This window comes from Lissotriton vulgaris, chromosome 1_1 (genome assembly GCF_964263255.1).
Source record: "Lissotriton vulgaris chromosome 1_1, aLisVul1.2, whole genome shotgun sequence".
NCBI lineage: Eukaryota > Metazoa > Chordata > Amphibia > Caudata > Salamandridae > Lissotriton > Lissotriton vulgaris.
The window spans coordinates 315,204,241-315,223,885 of record NC_141685.1 but is presented as its reverse complement, the minus strand read 5'-3'; the positions used below and the strand labels follow the sequence as shown (position 1 = coordinate 315,223,885).

Genomic DNA, 19,645 nt, shown 5'->3' with positions numbered 1-19,645 from the left:
ACTGGTATGGTCCGTCGTACCTCTACCCGGCATGAACCCATGCTGCCACAGGGGGACAAGATGACCTATGATCCCCCCCAACCTGTTAGCCCAGACCTTGGAATATAACTCTGTGTCCCCGTTAATAAGCGAAATTGGGCGATAGGACCCTGGCAGCTCTTTGGGCTTCCCTTTCTTATGAAAGATGACGATGTTGGTCTCTTTCCAAGAGTCCGGTATTATACCTGTACATAAGATACCATTAAATAGAATCAGAAGGATAGGGGCAATCTCTTTTTCCATGCATTTATAAGCCTCCAGGGGATCCCGTCTGGGCCTGCGGCCTTGCCGGCAGCTAGCTCCTGCAGGGCAGTAGTTATTTCACTCAGAGCCAGGTCTCTATCGAGGTCTTCCCTGGTCTGCTCATCTAGCCCTGGACCCCGGTCCTCATAAACCGGGTTTTGAACGCACATCCTTCCCACATCATCATACAACGCTTGGTAAAAGTTCTTAAAGACCCTTAGAATGTCTCTTGGCTCGCTATACTCATTTCCATTTTCCTGTATGCAAGAGATGGTGTTCTTAGTCCTCTCTTGTCTTATCCGTAAGGCCAGTGCCCTCCCTGCCTGCTCTCCTTTTTCATAGCGCCTTGCCCTAGAAGCCTGGTATTTTCTAACTTCCTTCTGTGTTATTATTCTCTGGAGGTCAGCTTTAATAGTAGTAATTTTATTTAAGTTTACCTGACCATCTACCCCTTCACTAATATCTTTAATGTGCTGTTCTTCCGCTATCGCTAGCTCCCCCATGAGGTTCTCGATCACTCTCTTATCCTCTCTCCTTAACCTTGCTGAGCAGCTAATCGTTTAGCCCCTTAAAGAGGTTTTGAATGCTTCCCAGACACTGTTACGTGACGTACTATAGCGGTTTGCATCATAGAATTCTCTCGCCCATTTTCTAATATGCTCCACAAACCTGGCATCTGAGAGTAGTTTCCTCTCAAATGTCCAGCTAGTGTGCTTCCTCTCCACCTTAGTCACTTTGCAGACCAACATCAGAGGATTATGATCCGAAATTGACTTCGGTAGTTTCTTAATATGCACCTTGTTTATCTCTGGAGAGAAGATCAGGAAATAATCGAGCTTAGAATATCGTTGAGAAGGGCCAGAAAAATATGTGTAGTGTGCTTCCACTCCACCTTAGTCACTTTGCAGACCAACATCAGAGGATTATGATCCGAAATTGACTTCGGTAGTTTCTTAATATGCACCTTGTTTATCTCTGGAGAGAAGATCAGGAAATAATCGAGCTTAGAATATCGTTGAGAAGGGCCAGAAAAATATGTGTAGCCAGAATCCATCGGCTTCTTGGCCCCCCAGACAGCCATAAGCCCATGTGATTTTGTAAGAGCGTCCAGTGCACGATATACTCTGGGTTTACGTCCTGAATAACCGGCTACCCCATTCCAGTCAACCAAGATATTTAGATCCCCGCAGACTATGATAGGGGTAGGCCAGTTGGCTAGCTCTCCTTCCAGGTAATCATAGATTTATGTGTCGTCCTGGTTGGAACTTTAAACTACACACAAGGTGTAGCCTATATTGAGCTCAACTACTACTCACCTCCCTGAGCTATCTGCCTTGGATCGCTTACTCCCCCCAAGAGAGGGCCTTGCCAGGATAGCGACCCCCTTATTGTCGATGTTTGGGATGAGCAAGCCAGCAGCTCATACCCCGTGATATTCATATGGTTTCTTTATGCCCAGGGAAGATGAGTAAACAGAGAATATCGATGTTATTGTACTTAGTAGCGTGTCCCAGCCTCTGGCGCTTCCTCCAGTCGTTCAGTCCCCCCACGTTAACTGTACAGATTCTAATGCCTGTCATGTCTTTGAGCTGAGCCTTCCAAGCATTCCTTGACTGCTACTGCTACAACAACGTTCAATGATACTGACAAACTAATATTGTTTACCTCAAAACACCATGTTATCTAATTTTTTGCTTTTTTTCCCTTGCCCCCTCGTCTCCCCCCAACTACACTCCTCTGGCCTCTCAGGTCTCCCTCCTTCCACCCCCTTTGTCCCCACCCTGCCCGAGCCCCACCCCCCTCCCATCCCCTGCACCCTCACTCGTGAGGCGCTCAGACCTAGTCTGTGCACGTGATGGTCACAGTTGGAGCAGTGGAGAAAATACAGTACATTCGGATATCATCCATCACCATGCTCCTTACATCTCAAAAACTAACAGTGCTCCGAAGTCCTCCGACCCGCCGGACCTTTTGTGTGGTCCTTCAATTACCTACGCAAAAAAAGACTAGCATACAATACGTTACTTACCCTGGGATTCTAGATACTCTTTGGCTTTGATTTCTGAGGCAAAAAATAGTGTCCTTCCTTCATTAATTATTTTTAATTGAGCCGGATTGATCAGATAGGCCTGCATTTTTTTGTCCTGGAACGGCTTAATCATCTGTTTGTGTCTCCAGCGTCTTTCTAGTGTCATATGACAGAAGTCCCGACGGACGAAGAATGCCATCCCTTCGACTACCCTCTTGGCATCGGGTCTGGCTTTTTCCATGATTGCTTGTCTCAGCACAGAGTTGCCCAGGAAAATAAAAATTGCCCTAGGTTTATCACCTTCTTTTGCTGTGCCCGCTGATTTTTTTCGGACCAATTCCAGCTTGAGAGCTCCGGGAAAGCCTGCTCGAATAGCTTAATTATGTAGGCTCTTACATCGGTTCCTTCGACTCCCTCGGGCACACCAAGGATCCAGAGATTATTCTGCCAGAGGCGATTCTCAATGTTCTCCAGTTTCCACTAAATGTCTGTGACTTGGGAGCTTTGGGCATCAACCTTGCTGGTAGCAGCAGCAGCCTCCATCTCCGTTGAGACTACTCTCTCCTCAAGGTTCAAGACCCGGTCTCCCAGGTTGGTACAGACCTTGGAGAGTTTCCTGATGACGCGATGCATTTTCCTAACTACTGCTTGGGACTTGCGGCTGTCCTGCTGGGTTTCCTCTCTGTGGGCGAGGATCTCCTGATGGATAACTTCCAGGAGCGACATCTGGGCATCTGCCCCACCGTTTCTGGCATATATTTAATGTAATTTATTTTATTGGTTTATTTTTATTGAAAACTTTTTAAGGGCTCGTCTACAATAACTATCAACTGCTTTTATCCCAGAGGACCGTCTTGGATATTCTTACTACAAGCGACTGAAAGGCCAACACATAGTCCACGACTTTTTTGCTAATCTAACAACGTTGGCATATTCCCCAAACCAGTGGTTCTTAACCATTTGACTTCTTTGGACCCCCATTTACTCATTACTGCAACCCAAGGACCCAAAATGAATCATTATTAGAATGTGTCGACCCTCACTGAGTCATTATTGGAATCTGAGGACCCCACTGAGTCATTACTGAAAGCCAAGGACAAAGGCCTAAGTATTTTCAATGATTTGACCTGCAAAAACAATACACAAAAACATGCAGAAAGAAGGATTTATCACACATATACACAAATGATGAAAAATGTTATTTAATTAACAACAAATATTAACAACTCAGAATAGGAAGGTTGGAGCTTTTCTAAGTTCAATTGAGCCCACTCATTGTACTATATTTTGTTTAATGCACTTGCACTGCTCACACTAATCAAACTGAGGATGCAACTGAATTTTTCAACCTCAAATTTAAATTCCTTCACATTTACAAAACGGATTCAAATTTTCAAGTGCACATTTTTCTTGTTCATTTATATGCCCTGTTAATCTTTTAATAGTATTTAGTTTTCTAAGCAGTCTTGGACCCCCCTGAGTAGGCTACACAATTCTGTCTCAGTGAATCGATGTATGAAAATATGTAAAACTGACATGGTGGATAGATATGTGTTTCTTGTTCTTCAGAGCAAGCACCTGTATTGTTCACATATCAATCAAAAACATGGGCAAAATAGAGTTGGCTAAGAGAAGATGGACCATGCACAGTGGAGAAAAAGACAAAGCAGGTATTCACATAGATTGCATTGTGACAGTATGTGTATTGTGACAAGATGTGGTAATAACAATAACTACATCTGTGGGAAGTAGTCAGAGATCCTTATTCTCCACATCAAATAGGAAGTTGTGTGAGCAATGAGGCTTGGACAGTTATTGGGTTATTACGTCTATTTTCAGAGCCTACATTTCTGCCACAAACAATATCTATCTATTTTACCCATTCTTTTTATATTTTCTAATTTCCCCGTGTGGTTGCAAGGTTGTGCGGTACATCCTTTCCATCCCTTACAATTCCCTTTCATCTGGCCTAGATATTTCTTGAATTCTTGGGGAATAACTCAACCCCATTACCAATTAGTAGCAATCATTTCAATATTCTATCTTCTAGCTGTTTGGCCCTTGTAAATCTAATCTGTGCACTGTGGCATTTTCACACCATGCCCCATGCTGTGATGTTAAGCTTTTCTGGGTTTTTCACAGTGTACGCAAAAGACACCTTGTCAAATGGTTAATAACACTTGAACCTAAAGGCTTGCTGCTGTGGTGAAAAGGATGGGAACATAGGAGTACACCACAAGAATAGAGGCAAGTAAAATGTGACATTTTAAAAGATAGTTAATGAATGATATTTAAAAATGAAGTACCTGCTGTTCTTTCTGGGCCGCCCACAGTGTCTTTACCGACCTACATGTTTTTAAAAGACATTTGTAGATTACATGCAAAATACACAGTATAACTGATCCACTGTCTTGTGGAATAAGGTATTAGTTAGATGATGCATTTTCACATTACCAGCGCCCAATGTATTCTGAAATAATAACATACTACTAAATGAACTGTACCCAGTGTCTACCATTGTTGGCCATACAGAGTTGCAATACCCCATATTGTTAAAACAAATTGCAACCAATGTTTATGATCATCATTTACAAAAGTGGGTGAAAGGACATAAATGGACATCAGTTTTAAAATAATCTGTATTAAGCTGCAAATCTTGTTTAGTCTTTTAGTATTTCGTGATATGGAAGTAATTCTTTAGATGCATATGTCAATTTTAAAATGATATTTTCCTTAGTCTTGGCTCTTGGTGATATTTCAAACAAATAGTCTTAATTTGAGTTTAGCAACATCCTTGACAAATTCCCCTTTTTATGTGAGCTTTGATACATTGTTAGGGATAGACTGCCTTGAGCCTAAGTGACAAGAGTGGTCGGCTGAAAACACTACAGACCAAATCACTGCAACAAAGTCTACGTTGCATGTAAGTTAGGTCTACACTACGCTGTGATCTTGGTGTTCCGGCTGTGAGCTTTCTGCTTTTCCTTGTGTCACGTTTTCTATTTATTTTTACTTATTCCTCAAGGTGTTCATAGAATGACCCTCTCAGTCATTCTGAAGTTGTCTGATTTGTGTAAATAGAATGGGACCAGAATTACTGGAAACTTTAGGGTTCGTTTGTTGGATATGGTTTTTCAACTGCAGAAAGCATTTTTTTAATTTACATCTACTTTGTACACTACTCAATCAAGCTTAATCTCAAAAACAGTGGTAAGTTTATGTCTTCAGACTTGAAGCCCACCATTGAGGCAGTGTTATGACAGTCTGGATTTCAAAAACATGTTTCCAGGTCCAGCTTACAAAACTACACCCATTACAGCATTCCAGAGCACTCAGGGGCATATTATCAACAACTAGCAATATTTATCTCTAAATAGGCTTAGCGACATTTTTTTTATCGCCAAGCATCGCCGGATTTTATCGCAGAGATAACGTGCTATTAGCAACGTTTATCTCTGAAGCGATAACATTTCCGGCGATGGCGGTGAAATGCGTGAATATCACTGTAAATCCAGTGATACTCGGGCATTATCGCTAACAGGGACTTAGCCTGAATATCCACCTCCCAGTGGATATATAGGCTAAGAACTGGTCTGAGCAGGCGTTAGGTTTTGGAGATATTCGCGCTTAGCGCAAATATTTGCATTGCTACGCCTGCGTTGATATAGGCAATAGCGATGTTAGCGACTGCTTTCAGTCGCTAACAGGTTGGGTACGCCCACTTTGCATGTCATTAGCTATAAATATCGCTGACATGCAAAGCGGGCCCCAAACCGCTCGCTATCGCCTACAAGCTGTCGCTAACTGCTGTTAGCGACAGCTTGCTAATAGGGCAATAGAATTATCGCCGCGTAGCGGCCGTAAACTGCCGCTAAAGCGGCGATAATCTCTCATCGCCCTGCCTTGATAATATTCCCCTCAGTTCTCTTTATGCTTTGCGGAGTTAGCCCAACCATTGCCTACAAATAAATGGCAACAAAACTGAAATACTGATAGTTGAGAAAGCCCTTTCTATATGGTCATTAGCATGGTGGCCTGGGGCTTTGGGGCAAATTCCTGCCCAGAAAGCAGAAGCTAAAAATCTAGGGGTTTCGCTAGATTCCAAACTAACGTTTGTGAGCCAAATCAGGAAGGTGGCTGGGAAATATTTTGGGACTCTCAAAGTCCTAAGGAAACTCCTAGATCTATTACTGATTGCTGCCAGAAAAATAATTGTTCATGCCTGGTCATATCCCAGATACATTATGGTAATATCATCTATCTGGGAGTATCAAAAAGGCCTAACCAAGCTTCAATCTATTCAAAATGCGTCCGCAACCTTGTCCTGAACCTTCCAATGAAAGCACCTGCCTCGAAGGCTCTGCCTACCCATCCACTGGCTTCCAGTGGAGAAGAGTATTACTTTTAAGGCTATGTGCTACTGTCAAAGAATTCTATGGAAAAAAATGCAGATATACCTTCGCCCTATGATAACTTATTACATACCGGCGCGTAATTTAAGATTTAAAGGAACTTTCTTGGCCAGGGTGCCAAGAATGCAAAAATTCATGATGTGAGGTCGATCTTTTGAATACCTCGCAGCCAAGATTTGGAATATCATGCCAGGGACTTTGAGAACTGAACCATGCGAAAGCTGTTCCCATCTTCAAACAAGAAAACTAAGATCCTCTTTAATGTTCTGGTGACCCATAGCTGGTATAGCTACAGGTCCTGCTCCACTCAGTAGTCATATTAGTGTGGGGACACACCGGTGGTGTAACTATGCACTTTACAAAACGATAAAACTAAACTAAAACTAAACTAAACATGGTGAGAAAGTTATATGAATTATTTTTACTCAGGCAAACACACACCAGAGTACTTTTTAGCACAGCAAAATATAGCAAGCACTTGCTACTTTTTCCCTTCTTTCTTCCATGGGGAAAGAAAATTATTTCAGAGACACAACCCCTTTACCTGGGAGCAATACTTTTTTTGACAAACGTTCCCTTGTCCTTGCAACAATGGTAGTGAGTCGTTATCTCCTCTGCCAGAGTCTATGTCCCACGATTTCTAGGATGGGAAAGGTTTAGAGATTGGTGTGTGAAAGCCCAATAATGACTATGCTTGTGGGTGCTCGCATATTTTTATGAGCTTTTCTGCTCTGGAATGTCCTCTGCTGTCCCACAGGAGGTTATATATTCAGATGAAGTCTCTGTGTGAGTGAATCCTTTTACAATTACAAACCTGGTGAATTGCAAAAATAGATTGCACTTGTGAAAATGTTATTTGCCAATTCATGGATATATGCTAATAGTTGTTAAATTAGGTTACATACGATCACCTGTCCATTACCTACTACCCACTCCTCTTTGTATTCCTTTGACCTCATCCTATGAAAATCTTCCTCAAACATACTGCTCAAGCTTCCTCAGTCCTGTTAATTACATTATATGCCAAACATGGCATGAACCACGACTTTGATTACCCACACCACCTATGACTTTATGTTATCTGCCATGAGCTTTATGTGACAAACAAGGAGGCGTATTATTGATAATTTATTTGTGGGCTTTAACTTGCTTTCAAAGGAAAAACAAGTCTTATGATACGAATGTACAATGTTCATATGTCTTCATTGTAAATCTTTGTCAGTAAGATGTCAGTGGCAAATGCTTTCTTAAGATATCCAACTTTTCCTACTTTCAGAAGAGAAGGTAGTTGGTGAATAAAAACATATGCTGTATAGTAGGTTGTTTAAATGGGTATTACCAGTGATTGCAGAGAGCAGTGTCTGTTCCTAGTTGGAAGGACGTGTGAGTACCACTGGATGCCTAGACTCACAGAGTTAGTATGAAGTGCAATCATTTTGACAAGAGTTGGGCCATGAACAATACAGGGCCTAGTGTGGCTATCCGAGTATATCTTCCACCAACTAACCCTCTTTGGTGAGTATTCACCTCCCTATATTCCCTTTCCAAATACAATTACTTAAAAAAACAATTTCACCAGTTATATATTGGGAGTATAATTAACCCTACATACCCCTAGTCAACCTGCTTTGCTCATCCTTCTGAGTTGTTTTGAATGAGGATGCATTGGATGAGTGGATATATTCCAGATTAGTTAGGCTTCCATTATTCACTTTTTATGTAGTAAGGTTTACGATACCTCATGTTATGTCTCATATGTTCAACATTTTGGTACTGACCTTTCTAGTGAATAATTGTTGTTCTGATGATTTACTTCTGGGTCCCCACCCTTCCAATGCAACTGCATCAATGCAAATAGTATGCACATTTGAATGGCTATTGACACTCAAAATTCGTTAAGAGACTCATGTGCAGTCACTCCTAAACAGGATGATAGTAATTTATATAGCATATATTTCAACAAACTAAATGAACTCATAAGAAACAAATACAGATTGTCATGAAGCCTTGAAAAAGTCCAAAAGAACAGAATACGTATCAACTCAAGTAAACGGTATACTAAAGTGAATAAAGAATGTAGGAACACACTTTCAAAGAAAGGTTATGGAATTACTTACCTGACCACAAAAAAATGTATTAACTATATATGTATGTTTGCACATAAATATGGCATTTGCTGCTCACTAAAATTTGTACATGCAACTATTTGTAACACCATACTCATTAAACCACAAAGAAGGGAAAAGACAGTTAATCATACCTTGGCGACGACAATGTACTTAGCAACCTGGAAATACGTGGACTCTGGAAAAGAAACATGATTTATTGTTTACAGTTTATGACAATGGGTATTTAATTCTCTACAGTTATGAGACCATTGCTAGGGCAGTCATCAAAGAGGAGTTGTATTGCAAGAGTTACCTCTCCTGGTCCAGCAGAGTAGTCCTTTGTAGATCACAAAAATGTGCATCACCTAAACTTTCTTTGCTTTATATAATACAACTGTGCTAACATGCTAACTAGATGGTATTAATAGAGGGATTTACAGATGGAAAGCCTTACTTTCTGGTTTTGTAACAGTCTTGATTTGGTTGGTCAATAACGTGTGCAATATCTGGACATATGCTTGCTGAATTCCCCTAGATTCAGTTAAAAGAGTCCAAAAGGAATGCCTACAGATTGTTTCTGCAAAAATAACAGTTGATGGACAGAATGCAGAACAATGTCATACATTCATCCCAGTACAGAGATTAGGGCCTAAATCCATCGTTTTATTTGCACTCCACACTACCCCAGTTCAGACATGGCCATATGCAAATCAGCCTTGACCCTGTGCCTCATGGGAGCAGTCCAGCCCGAACTGCCAAGCCATGTCTTTCCTGGACCGGAATCAAGCATCCTAGGACCGGTTTCTGGCTATCAGCCGTCTTCAGCCAGGATAGCTTGACTCCAGTGGCGTGGAGAGCACGGGACTCACGTCTGAGCATTTTTGCATATGTCACCCCGAGTGGGATGGGTATGCTCAGACGTGAGTCCCATGCTCTCCACACCACTGGAGTCAAGCTATCCTGGCTGAAGACGGCTGATAGCCAGAAACCGGTCCTAGGATGCTTGATTCCGGTCCAGGAAAGACATGGCTTGGCAGTTCGGGCTGGACTGTTCCCATGAAGTTTTGGTATATGTGGGGGGTTGATTCAATTAAGGACTTCAGAGGCTGGAATCGGTAACACTATTATAACACAAAGGATACCTCTGACACCATAAATTACGCTTGTTATTTTTAACACATAAGTCCCTTTTATTGACTATGTGCTGTCTTGCATTTTGACTTTTTCTTTATGTCTCTTATTGTATATTGGTATCTGCATTCATTTCATAGCTCTCCATTATACAAATCATATATTGCTATTAAAATACAAAATACATTTAAATTCACAGTACATTCAACTGTAACAAAATACATTTAAATTCACAGTACATTTAACTATACACAAAACATATATACACTGTACATGCTACTAATTATTTCATTATGTGCATGTTCATTTAGTTAGTTCTGATCATTCCAAGAAGCAATAATAGTATTCAATAGGTCCTACTTAATATAGTCAGGGGTTCGCTAACTGGGGAGATTAGATATTTAGTCCCTCATTTAGAAGCTGTGTCTCTGGTCCTAGGTAGTGTAGGAGGGTATTACTGTATACAATGGTGCTCTACTGAAAGATTGTTCAATTGTCCAGTGTTCCTCATGTGAATAAGGTCAAGAGAGCATCAATATCTCCAATCCACTATTAGATGCCAACGCGTTTCGACCGTCTTAAGGTTAGGACAAGGTAAATATTCTGTGTGCGGTCTTCATCAGGGCTGTGTGCTTGGGCTGTAGGACGTCACCTGAAAATTATAATAATATGTTTTCAGTATGTGTATGCGCTTAACTTAGAACCAACTGAATATGCTTATGGAGCTTTATGATCACGTACCCTTGGTTTTCTTAATCCATAGTGATGGGCTCAGTTCTCCCAACTCTGTATCTCTGTTGCAAATATCAACGTCTGTTCTGTGTGGAAAAAGCGAAAAAACAGGCATGTTGGTTTTTGTGTTTCACTATGACGCCTGAAATTCACTGACTCTGTGAGTGGCTGGTATAGTCTTGCTCTTAGAGTGACCTGTCTCATGGGGGCTGTATGCTGTGTCCATACTTTCTGTGGTGATTTGAGGGCTGGTCAACCCCTAGAAGTTCATTAGAAACCACAGTAGCGCTGAAGCTTGTGTGCTATCTGGTAGCGCTAATGCTATCTGCGTGAAAATCTGTCGTGTTCGGACTCTTATCTTATCTTATTCTTCATCTTTATTGTATCACCCCTTTTGCGGTTTATGGAAGGCTTGTACAATTTATCCGAGAATCCCCTGGCGTTGGCTCTCGTGTGTTTGCTGTGGCGCTGGAGCCTAACGCAGCCTGTGCTCGCGTTGTGCTCTGTTTTGTAAGGGCGCGTTTTTGTGTTCAAAACAAGCCTGTGCTCGCGTTGCGCTCTATTTTGAAAGGGCGGAACACGGTTTTGTGACCGATCTGAGTTCATACCTGCTAGGTTTTCTTCTCGTTCCGCGGTTAGTCTCTTTCGTGCTTCCTGCTCGATATGCATCTGCATGCGCCGTTCTGCTGTGATTTGTTTTTCCGGAGGCAGATGTGGTTTGATTGGCTCCAGTTAGCTGCATGGGGATTGGATGGAATCACGTGGTGCGTGCTTGGTTGTTTGGCCGTGGTTGCTAGGTGACTGGACGTGGTTTTACTTCTCTCGGGTAGATATCAATGCGGTGGGGATCTGAAGTTATGAATCCTTTTTTGAATGCTTTTTTTGAATCCTCCTTTTGTTAAAGAACGGGGTTATCTCGCTCGTGATTTACAGCTGCTGTTTTCCATTTTGTAAGGGGGTGAAGTGTATGGGGAAGTTGGTTTTATTAGTTATAATTAGAGAGCTCCGACATTTCATTTAATCCATTGTTCATTGTTCCCAGGTATAGTATAGTTTTAGCTTCCAATCTCGAAAGGGTGTTTTCCCTGTTTTCTCCTGTAATGTGTCTCAACACTGTCCATTTTAAATCTTCTGGTCTGTGGCCCTTCTCTGAGCAGTGTGTTACCATTGGTGCATTGGGGGTCTTGCGTCGAATTCTGGAGCGGTGTTGTGAGATACGGGCTTTAACCGGTTGGCTTGTTTTTCCAATGTATGCCATAGCGCATGGGCATATAATGCCGTATATGACGTTGTGCGTATTACAGTTGGTAAATTCTTCATGGAGAATATATTTGTTACCATATTCGAATTTTGTTCCTTCTAAGGTGCTGTCACACGATACGCAATTGCCACATTTACGGTGGCCTTGGATTGGTGGTAAGCTCAACATGGACCTGAGGGACGTCTCTTGTCTTGGCATATAGGTGTCTGCTCTCACCAGCATGTTTCTGATGTTGTTGTTTCTCTTTAGGGCAAATATTGGTGCACTTTCAAAGGGTTCCAAGCCCTTTACTGTGTTCCAGTTCTTGCGAACAATTTTCTGGATATCATTAGTGGCCCCGGAGAACGTCGTGACACATACCAAGGGCGTTTCTTTGTTTCTTACTTTTGGGGTGAGGAGAGACTCCCGTGGGGAAAACCATGCCCTTTTCATGGCTCGCTTTAGTAGCTTCTTTGGGTACTTTCTTTCTTCCAACTTTATTGAGAGCTCTTTGGCATTGAAGAAATAATCTTCTTTTTTGGAGCAGTTTCTCCTGAGTCTGAAGAACTGGCTTAATGGCAGGTTTTCTCTCAAATTGCGTTGATGAAAGCTATTAAAGTGGAGGAAAGTATTTCTGTCAGTTTCCTTCGTATATAGCGATGTGTAGATTTCACCGTTTTCTTGTTTTATCATTAGGTCCAAGAAGTTAATTTCTCTTTTGTTGTGAGATGTTGTGAATTTGATATTCGGATTCCTATCGTTCAGCCAGGTTGCAAATTCATGTAATTGTTCCTCACTACCTCTCCATAGCATGAACACGTCATCTATGTAACAACGCCATATCTTGATATGGGCGTCGTAGGGGTTGTTGTTGTAGATCCACTGTTCTTCATATAGCGCCATGTACATAATCGCCATCTCCGGCGCGAAGGGACAACCCATCGCGGTACCCATTGTTTGTAAATACTGTACATTATTGAAGGTAAAGAAGTTGTACTTGAGGCATATTTCTGCTAGTTTAAGCAGGAAATTGGATGGGACATTGTGTGGTCTTTCTCTTGTTTCTAAGAAGAATTCTAATGCTTCTAGGCCTTCTTCTTGGGGAATGTTCGAATAAAGGCTGACAATATCCATAGTTACCAGTATTTCACACTCCTCATCGAATGGATGTTTTTCAAGGAAGTTTATTGCTTGCGTGGTGTCTTTGATGTAACTTGACGTAGAGCTCACCAGAGGTTTTAGAAACGTGTCTACGTATTTTGCTGGCCGCTCTAGTATTGAGTTAACTCCCGAAATAATGGGGCGTCCTGGCGGATTTCTTGGGTCTTTGTGAACCTTGGGGAGAACAACCTTGGGGAGCCATCCTTCCTCTTCTCCCAAATCTTTAAGCTTGGTCAGTTTTTCTTTTATGTTCTTGTTCCAATCTTCTTTTGTTTTCCGATAGTATCTTTCGTCCGCTAGTTGTCTTAATACCTCAGTTTCATACATGTCGCGTGGTAGAATCACGATTCCGCCGCCTTTATCGGCCGGCTTTATTATAAGGTTGCTGTTTTCCTTCAGTTTGTCCAGGGCTTGTTTTTCTTCCTTTTGTAAGTTCCATTTGGTATAGTACTTCTTTTTGTTGTCGAGATTATCCATATCTCGCAACTGACCAAGCTTAAAGATTTGGGAGAAGAGGAAGGATGGCTATCCAAAAAAGAGGGAGACTATCTTATAAACCAAACACCAAGAACACCGATACTATATGTTCTCCCCATTGCAAACAGGAATTTGGCCCGTTTGCGACCGCAAAATAGGTCAGCCCTATGTACAAACCATATTTTGCGAGTCGCTAATCAATAAGACAAACTTAAGACAGACTTAAGACAGTCTTAAGACAAACTTAAGACAGACTTGTCTTAAGTCTGTCTTAAGTCTGTCCTAAGTTTGTCCTAAGACAAACTTAAGACAAAATCCTAACTTCTGTGAATACCATAAGTACTAAGTTTAGGATTTGTCTTAAGTTAGTTCTGTGAATCGGGCCCTTAGTGATCATAGTCCCTGACAAATTCCACTTCAAGACCAATGGCAAAAACAGGAAGCTCTCCCAACACAATGGGATTATCAGTACATGGTTTGAGATAGAGACCCAACCTTACCAAGTGCATCCACCCAATGATGTCTCAACTTTTGACTATCAGATAAATCTCGGTTTCAATTTATCTTCCTTAACACTCAAAATAACTTGTGAAGAGGCCCAGCATGTCTATATCAAATTCTGCAAAGGCTTTAAAGTTAACGTCAGTGCACTGTAACATAGTTCCTCTTGGCCAATGTTTAAGAAATGGGATGTCTGCGATCATTTTTATGGGTGCACCTGAATAAGCCATTACTTTGATAGTACTGCCTCTAATGGTAATACCACAAATCAGACCCTTAATGTTCTTATTGCATGTTTCTAAGATATTAACATCACAATCAATGGTAAGTACAAGGTTATTCAATCTACTCTTGCATTCCTTGATGTACACACTGCTAATTTTTGTGGGATTCTTGTAACGACGTCAAACTGATTACAAGTGGCCAATTTTCTTGCAAGCAACACATTTTTACACTGCAGCAAGACACATCAGAGTGTTACCCGGAGGTCCTTCCCAACGACACCTATAACAATAGACCAATTTTCGCCAATTAATACTTTTTTGATTCTTCCTTCTTGTGTTCATCATACTCACTTGTTCTACATCTCCAGAAGAGCTCGCAGGTGAATGCACTTCACCAACAGAACGCTTTTCTTGAAACATTGATCTTTCAATGCTTTTTTGCAGTGTCAAACATTTAATTTAAAGTGGCATTTATACAACTGAGTAAGCCTTCTTAATTTATATTAGAGATGCAATTGAAAACAAAAATAACATCTAATAAATACATATATATATATATATCTCAATGGAGTGTTCGAAATTAGTGTAAGCAATAATGTGTGAGGCTGCTACATATTTATCAACACTTTCATCCCTTCCTTGCTTCCTTCTAAATAGGTTATTTCTCTTTAATTGTACACTTGGCCCCTCGGAAAATTGCTTTCACAGTATTTCTTTGGCTTCAGAGTAAACATCAAAGTCTCCTGATTTACTTTGTGTGCATCCCATAGGTTATCAAACACTCTCTGACCTGTTTGCCCAAGATGATTGAATAAAATCGCTATTTTCCTTTGCACAACCATTCCTTCCATTTTATGTTTGGTTTTCCTGGCTGTTGTAAAAAGGGTGGTGGTTGTAGAGCATGCTGTATGGAGGCCATAAAAAAGTGTTGAAGCCAAGAAAGAACACCAAAAGGAGGACAAATTGAATGAAGAAATAAATGACTGCAAAGAGTTTTGTTTTATATATCTCATTCTTAGGTCCAATCTGTAAAGCAGTGCGAGGTGGAAAACAATTGTATCAATAGATTCACCCGGGGTGGCAGAGGGCTGTTGAGTGGTCAGAAAAGTATTGGTAGGCTCAAGAGAACAACTCGTCGCCAATTTGTGGCAAGAGTACAGCTACAGGAGCATAGTATTTTAGGTTATTAGAAGTTTAATGCAGCAAAGGACCCCACAACCAGCAGAAACTGACCCTACAGAAGCAAATGCCTTCTGGAAGTGAAACACATGTTGAATGTACACAAATACAGAATGTAAAGCTCTAAAAGGGAATAGAGAATGTTATGCATAATGTAGAACAATACAGCGAAGGAGAAGAAAGGTATAATCAAGCTGACAAAAGAATCAGAACACATCATGGCCACAGGGTCACGCCTTGTGCTGTAATGCAAACACGCATTTACACCCTGATGGGGAAACTAATTCACCCAGCTTGTCCGAATGAGTGCAATTGGCAAGAAATGATGCTAGTAAAGCCCTAGCTTTTTGTTCAATGCCAATGGCAGCGACACGGTCGATCAAGATGGTATGATCGACCATGTCGAAAGCCGCAGACAAATCCAACAGGATAAGGACAGCCGCTCCACCTTTATCCAAGATCTGCCTGATCAAGTCCGAGGTCTTGATGAGGGCTGTCTCAGTCCCATGACCATTCCGGAACCCGAATAGAGTATCATCGAGCAGCTTATTATTGTCGATGAATTGAGCTAGTTGCCTTTTCATAAATTTTTTCAATGATCTTTGATGGATATAGGGGTAGACGAAATTTGAGTAGATATGAGTGACCTTCTCTTTAAACACATTAGCAAGAGAGTTACATAAATCTTGCGAAGCTTCAACAGACGTACCTGTTGGGGGTGTGGAAAGTTTAGTTACTACTTGAAATAGTTCCTTGGTGGAGTTTTGAGCAGATTCTATTTGCGTAAGGTAGTATTTACTTTTTTCTAATGTAATCAGATGTTTATATTTTGTCATTGTCTCTTTACATAATATTTTAGCGTTGTTATTATAGTCTTTGTGCCAGTGTCTCTTTAAAGTTCCTGCAGCGTTGTCTCTAATGTCTTAACTCCTCTGAGAACCAAGGTGCGGAATGAACCCTTCGGTTCGTAGAGACCCTTTTGGATGGCACTAGCATAGAGAAGGTGTCATCTAACCAGATCGAGTAGTTATTAGATGCTATTTCAGGGTCTTCTGAAGGAGTGTAATGGCGAGAGGAGAAATATGTTTGCAAAAGCTGAGTATTGATGTTATTCCATGCACAAATGTATTTAGGTGTGTGAGAACCCATATCCCTAGAGTTGGGTTTCTTAGTCCGAATGGTGCAGGTAATTGCAGAATGGTCGGTCCAGATCAAAGGGGTAACCAACAGTAAGGAGATGTTGGGATTATTGGTAAAAAGACCCTCCAGTGTGTGTCCTGCCCTGTGAGTGGGTAATGTAACTAGCTGATGTAGGCCTAGTGATAGAAGATCAGTGATGTGGGAGGAAGATTCCTTGTCATTGGGAGATTCTAAATGAAAGTTGAAGTCTCCCAGGATAGTATAATCTGATATTCCTGCTATTAATTCTAATAAAGTATGGAGCTCCGCAAGAAAATCAGTTAGCGAGCATGGTGGTCGATACAATAGGGGACCTTTAAAGAATTGAGTATTTGAAAGCATGATAGAAAAGGTTAATGCTTCACAGACTGGAGAGTTGAAGGTTTCAGTTGTAATTGTGTATTTATCTCGATAAATGATTGCTAAACCTCCACCTTTCTTTAATGTCCTACCTGCCTAAGTACACAGTAGCCTTCAGGTGTGGCTACGCAAAAATCAGGGCCCAAGGAAGGATCCCCCCAGGTTTCAGTAAGGAATAGGAAATCCAAGTTCTGATTGATGAGAAAATCTCGTATTTCGAGCTTATGCTTGGGCAGGGAGCGGGCATTTATAAGTGCGAAATTGATAGTGTCTGATTTAATTAGGGAAGTGTGTGTGCTTGAAGCATGTAAATCCCATGTTGGTTCGATGCAAAATCTGCAGTTAGGACATTTGGAAAGTTGCTTATTATATAAAGCATCCTCTTTGAAGAGGGGGCAGTGATGATTATTGACAGTATTGTTTAAGTCAAGTAGCTGGGAGCTGGAGTAAGATAAAACTATTCGACTTGGAGTTATGTTTGACGGCCAGGGGGAGAGGCCCTGGGCCCGGTTGAGGCGCGGACGGGCGCAGACGGGCTTGGCCTTTGTAGTGCTCTGGCTGGCTAATAGCATGAAAACTATACTGCTAACCTCTCCAAGATGGCAGCTGTCGATGGCCCTGGCAGGAAGTGAGGCACTCTGAAAGAACGGCTGTACCCCGTAGTCTCCCTCCACATCAAACAGTCCGCTAATGACTGGCGGTGGAACGGGGAGACTGCAGGGCGCCCACTGCTGTCACCATGATCTGGTAGGTAGTAAGCAATTTTGTTAGGTGGCAAGGAGAAAACGGATAAAACATTAAACGGCGCAAATAAAGTAAAAAGCTGAATTATATATGTAAAACTACCGGTAGGTATTTGCGTAAAGCATTCAGTGCAATCTGTGCTCTGTGTCTGTCTTGTCTGTCATAATCAAGTAACCAGCCGTAAAGAAAGGTTTCTAAAAGGAACAAATATAACATATTTGCTATAAGTTAAGGGGCTTATTCTCAAGCCTCTTGCGCCGCTGGTGCGTCATGTTGCGTTGACGCACTGGCGGTGCAACCTGCTGTGTGATATTTACAAGCACATGTAAAGTCACCCTGCATGGCTTTCAGTGTGCTTGTAAATATAGCCCCTTTTCACACAACACTTTGCTTGTTAGGAGCGTGACATGGGTTTTGCTGTGGGTGTTCCTATGTGACACCCATGTCCACCTGATGCAGTTCCATACTTACGAGCAATCATAAACCTGGAAATGCGTCAGAATGCTACGTCACCCCAAGGGTGGCATAGCAAGGTGCAACAAGGAGAATTTCGCCTTGCATTTTTCCTCTTTCCCAATGTGTGCTGCATTTTACAGCACACATTGTAAGAGGAAATCACCTCAATTGATTGTTTTTGTGCATAAATGTGCCCATTCCTGCAGAAAAACAATCTCCTCACGACGCAGCGATTCTTGCACCATGGTGCAAGGGTGACTGCACTGGCGCATGGCAGCAGTTTGTGCGCCAGTGCAGGTTAAAGCACAAAGATGTGACATATTGTTGTAACTATGTCGAATGCCTGTACTTCGAAACTAAGGCAGCATGGCGCAGCAAAATGAGTTGCGGCCCTGCGCTGTGTTAGTTTCTCGTAAATAGGGCCCTAAGTATTTTGCGTGATAAAATGTGGACATAGAACAGCAACGCACGATGAATGAAGTGCAAACTGATGCCTTAACTAGAACTTGCCTATCTGCAATAATCCTACATTTACCCCCTGAAGTTACCCTAAGGCAGTAACTTACTTTTATTGATAGAGGAAGATGTGGGTAGTTCAAACAGGAGCGCTCATTTCATGGACAACGAGTTCAAGGCCATGAAGGAAAAAGGTTACACTTTTCTGGTATACTATTCTGTGAAGCACTGTGCTTACCTGAATGAATCACCCTTTCTAATGCAATCAAGATGGAACTAAAGAGATCATTTGAAAAGCATCAACACCATTTCACGAAAAAAGCTGCACTTTCTAAAAGCACATATTCTATTTTAAATAAGTGGATGTGAGAACATATTTCCTTCAGAATTAAAAACTACTATTTAACTTTGAACAACAAATATTCTGCATTTTCACAATGCCCTAAAAACTTTATAGGTAGCCACCTTAACCATGGTTCCCGTGATCCTGCTATAGGTGTTTGGGGGGGGGGGCTTTTCAGTCCACTACTTGGATTCCTTCTGTGAGCAAGACAGGTTTCCTCCTAATACGAATAAAGGGTCAAAGAGAAGCTATCCGAGCTCTCCCTTAACCTGCCACCAAAAAGACATTTGATTTCGTACTTTATTCCAGCTGCTTAAAGTCTGCGTTTCATCTCTTGAAAGAGACACATCCCCTGAAAAAGCATTGATCTAATGTCATTTTCTGGACATTTCATGATCTTCAAGCAGCTCTATCCACTGAGCAGGTCTTCAAATGTCTTGACTTCAGTTAATTTCTCTCTCTCAGCGTTTGTAGCAATTCTCACCCAGGACGAATACAGCTTTGTGAATATGGTCCTTTTTCTTAGCTGAAACCTGCTCGTTAGGAGACTAATTATTCCACAGTTGTTAAGGAATGGCTCACCAACGAACCTGTGCATTACCTTTTTTATTATATGGGCTGTCATTACCTC

General features: G+C 41.5%; 1 protein-coding gene across 1 annotated transcript in view; it reads right to left on the bottom strand.

Annotated features, from left to right (window-relative positions):
* The window catches only part of LOC147747110 (vitamin D3 hydroxylase-associated protein-like), a 394,497-nt gene that overhangs the window by 52,435 nt on the left and 322,417 nt on the right, over window positions 1–19,645 (bottom strand). Inside the window, exons 11-12 of the mRNA XM_086952361.1 lie at window positions 8,984–9,027; window positions 4,618–4,657 (exon numbers count right to left, since the gene is read on the bottom strand). Coding sequence (XP_086808487.1) covers window positions 4,618–4,657; window positions 8,984–9,027 — 84 coding nt within the window. The remainder of the gene's footprint in view (window positions 1–4,617; window positions 4,658–8,983; window positions 9,028–19,645) is intronic.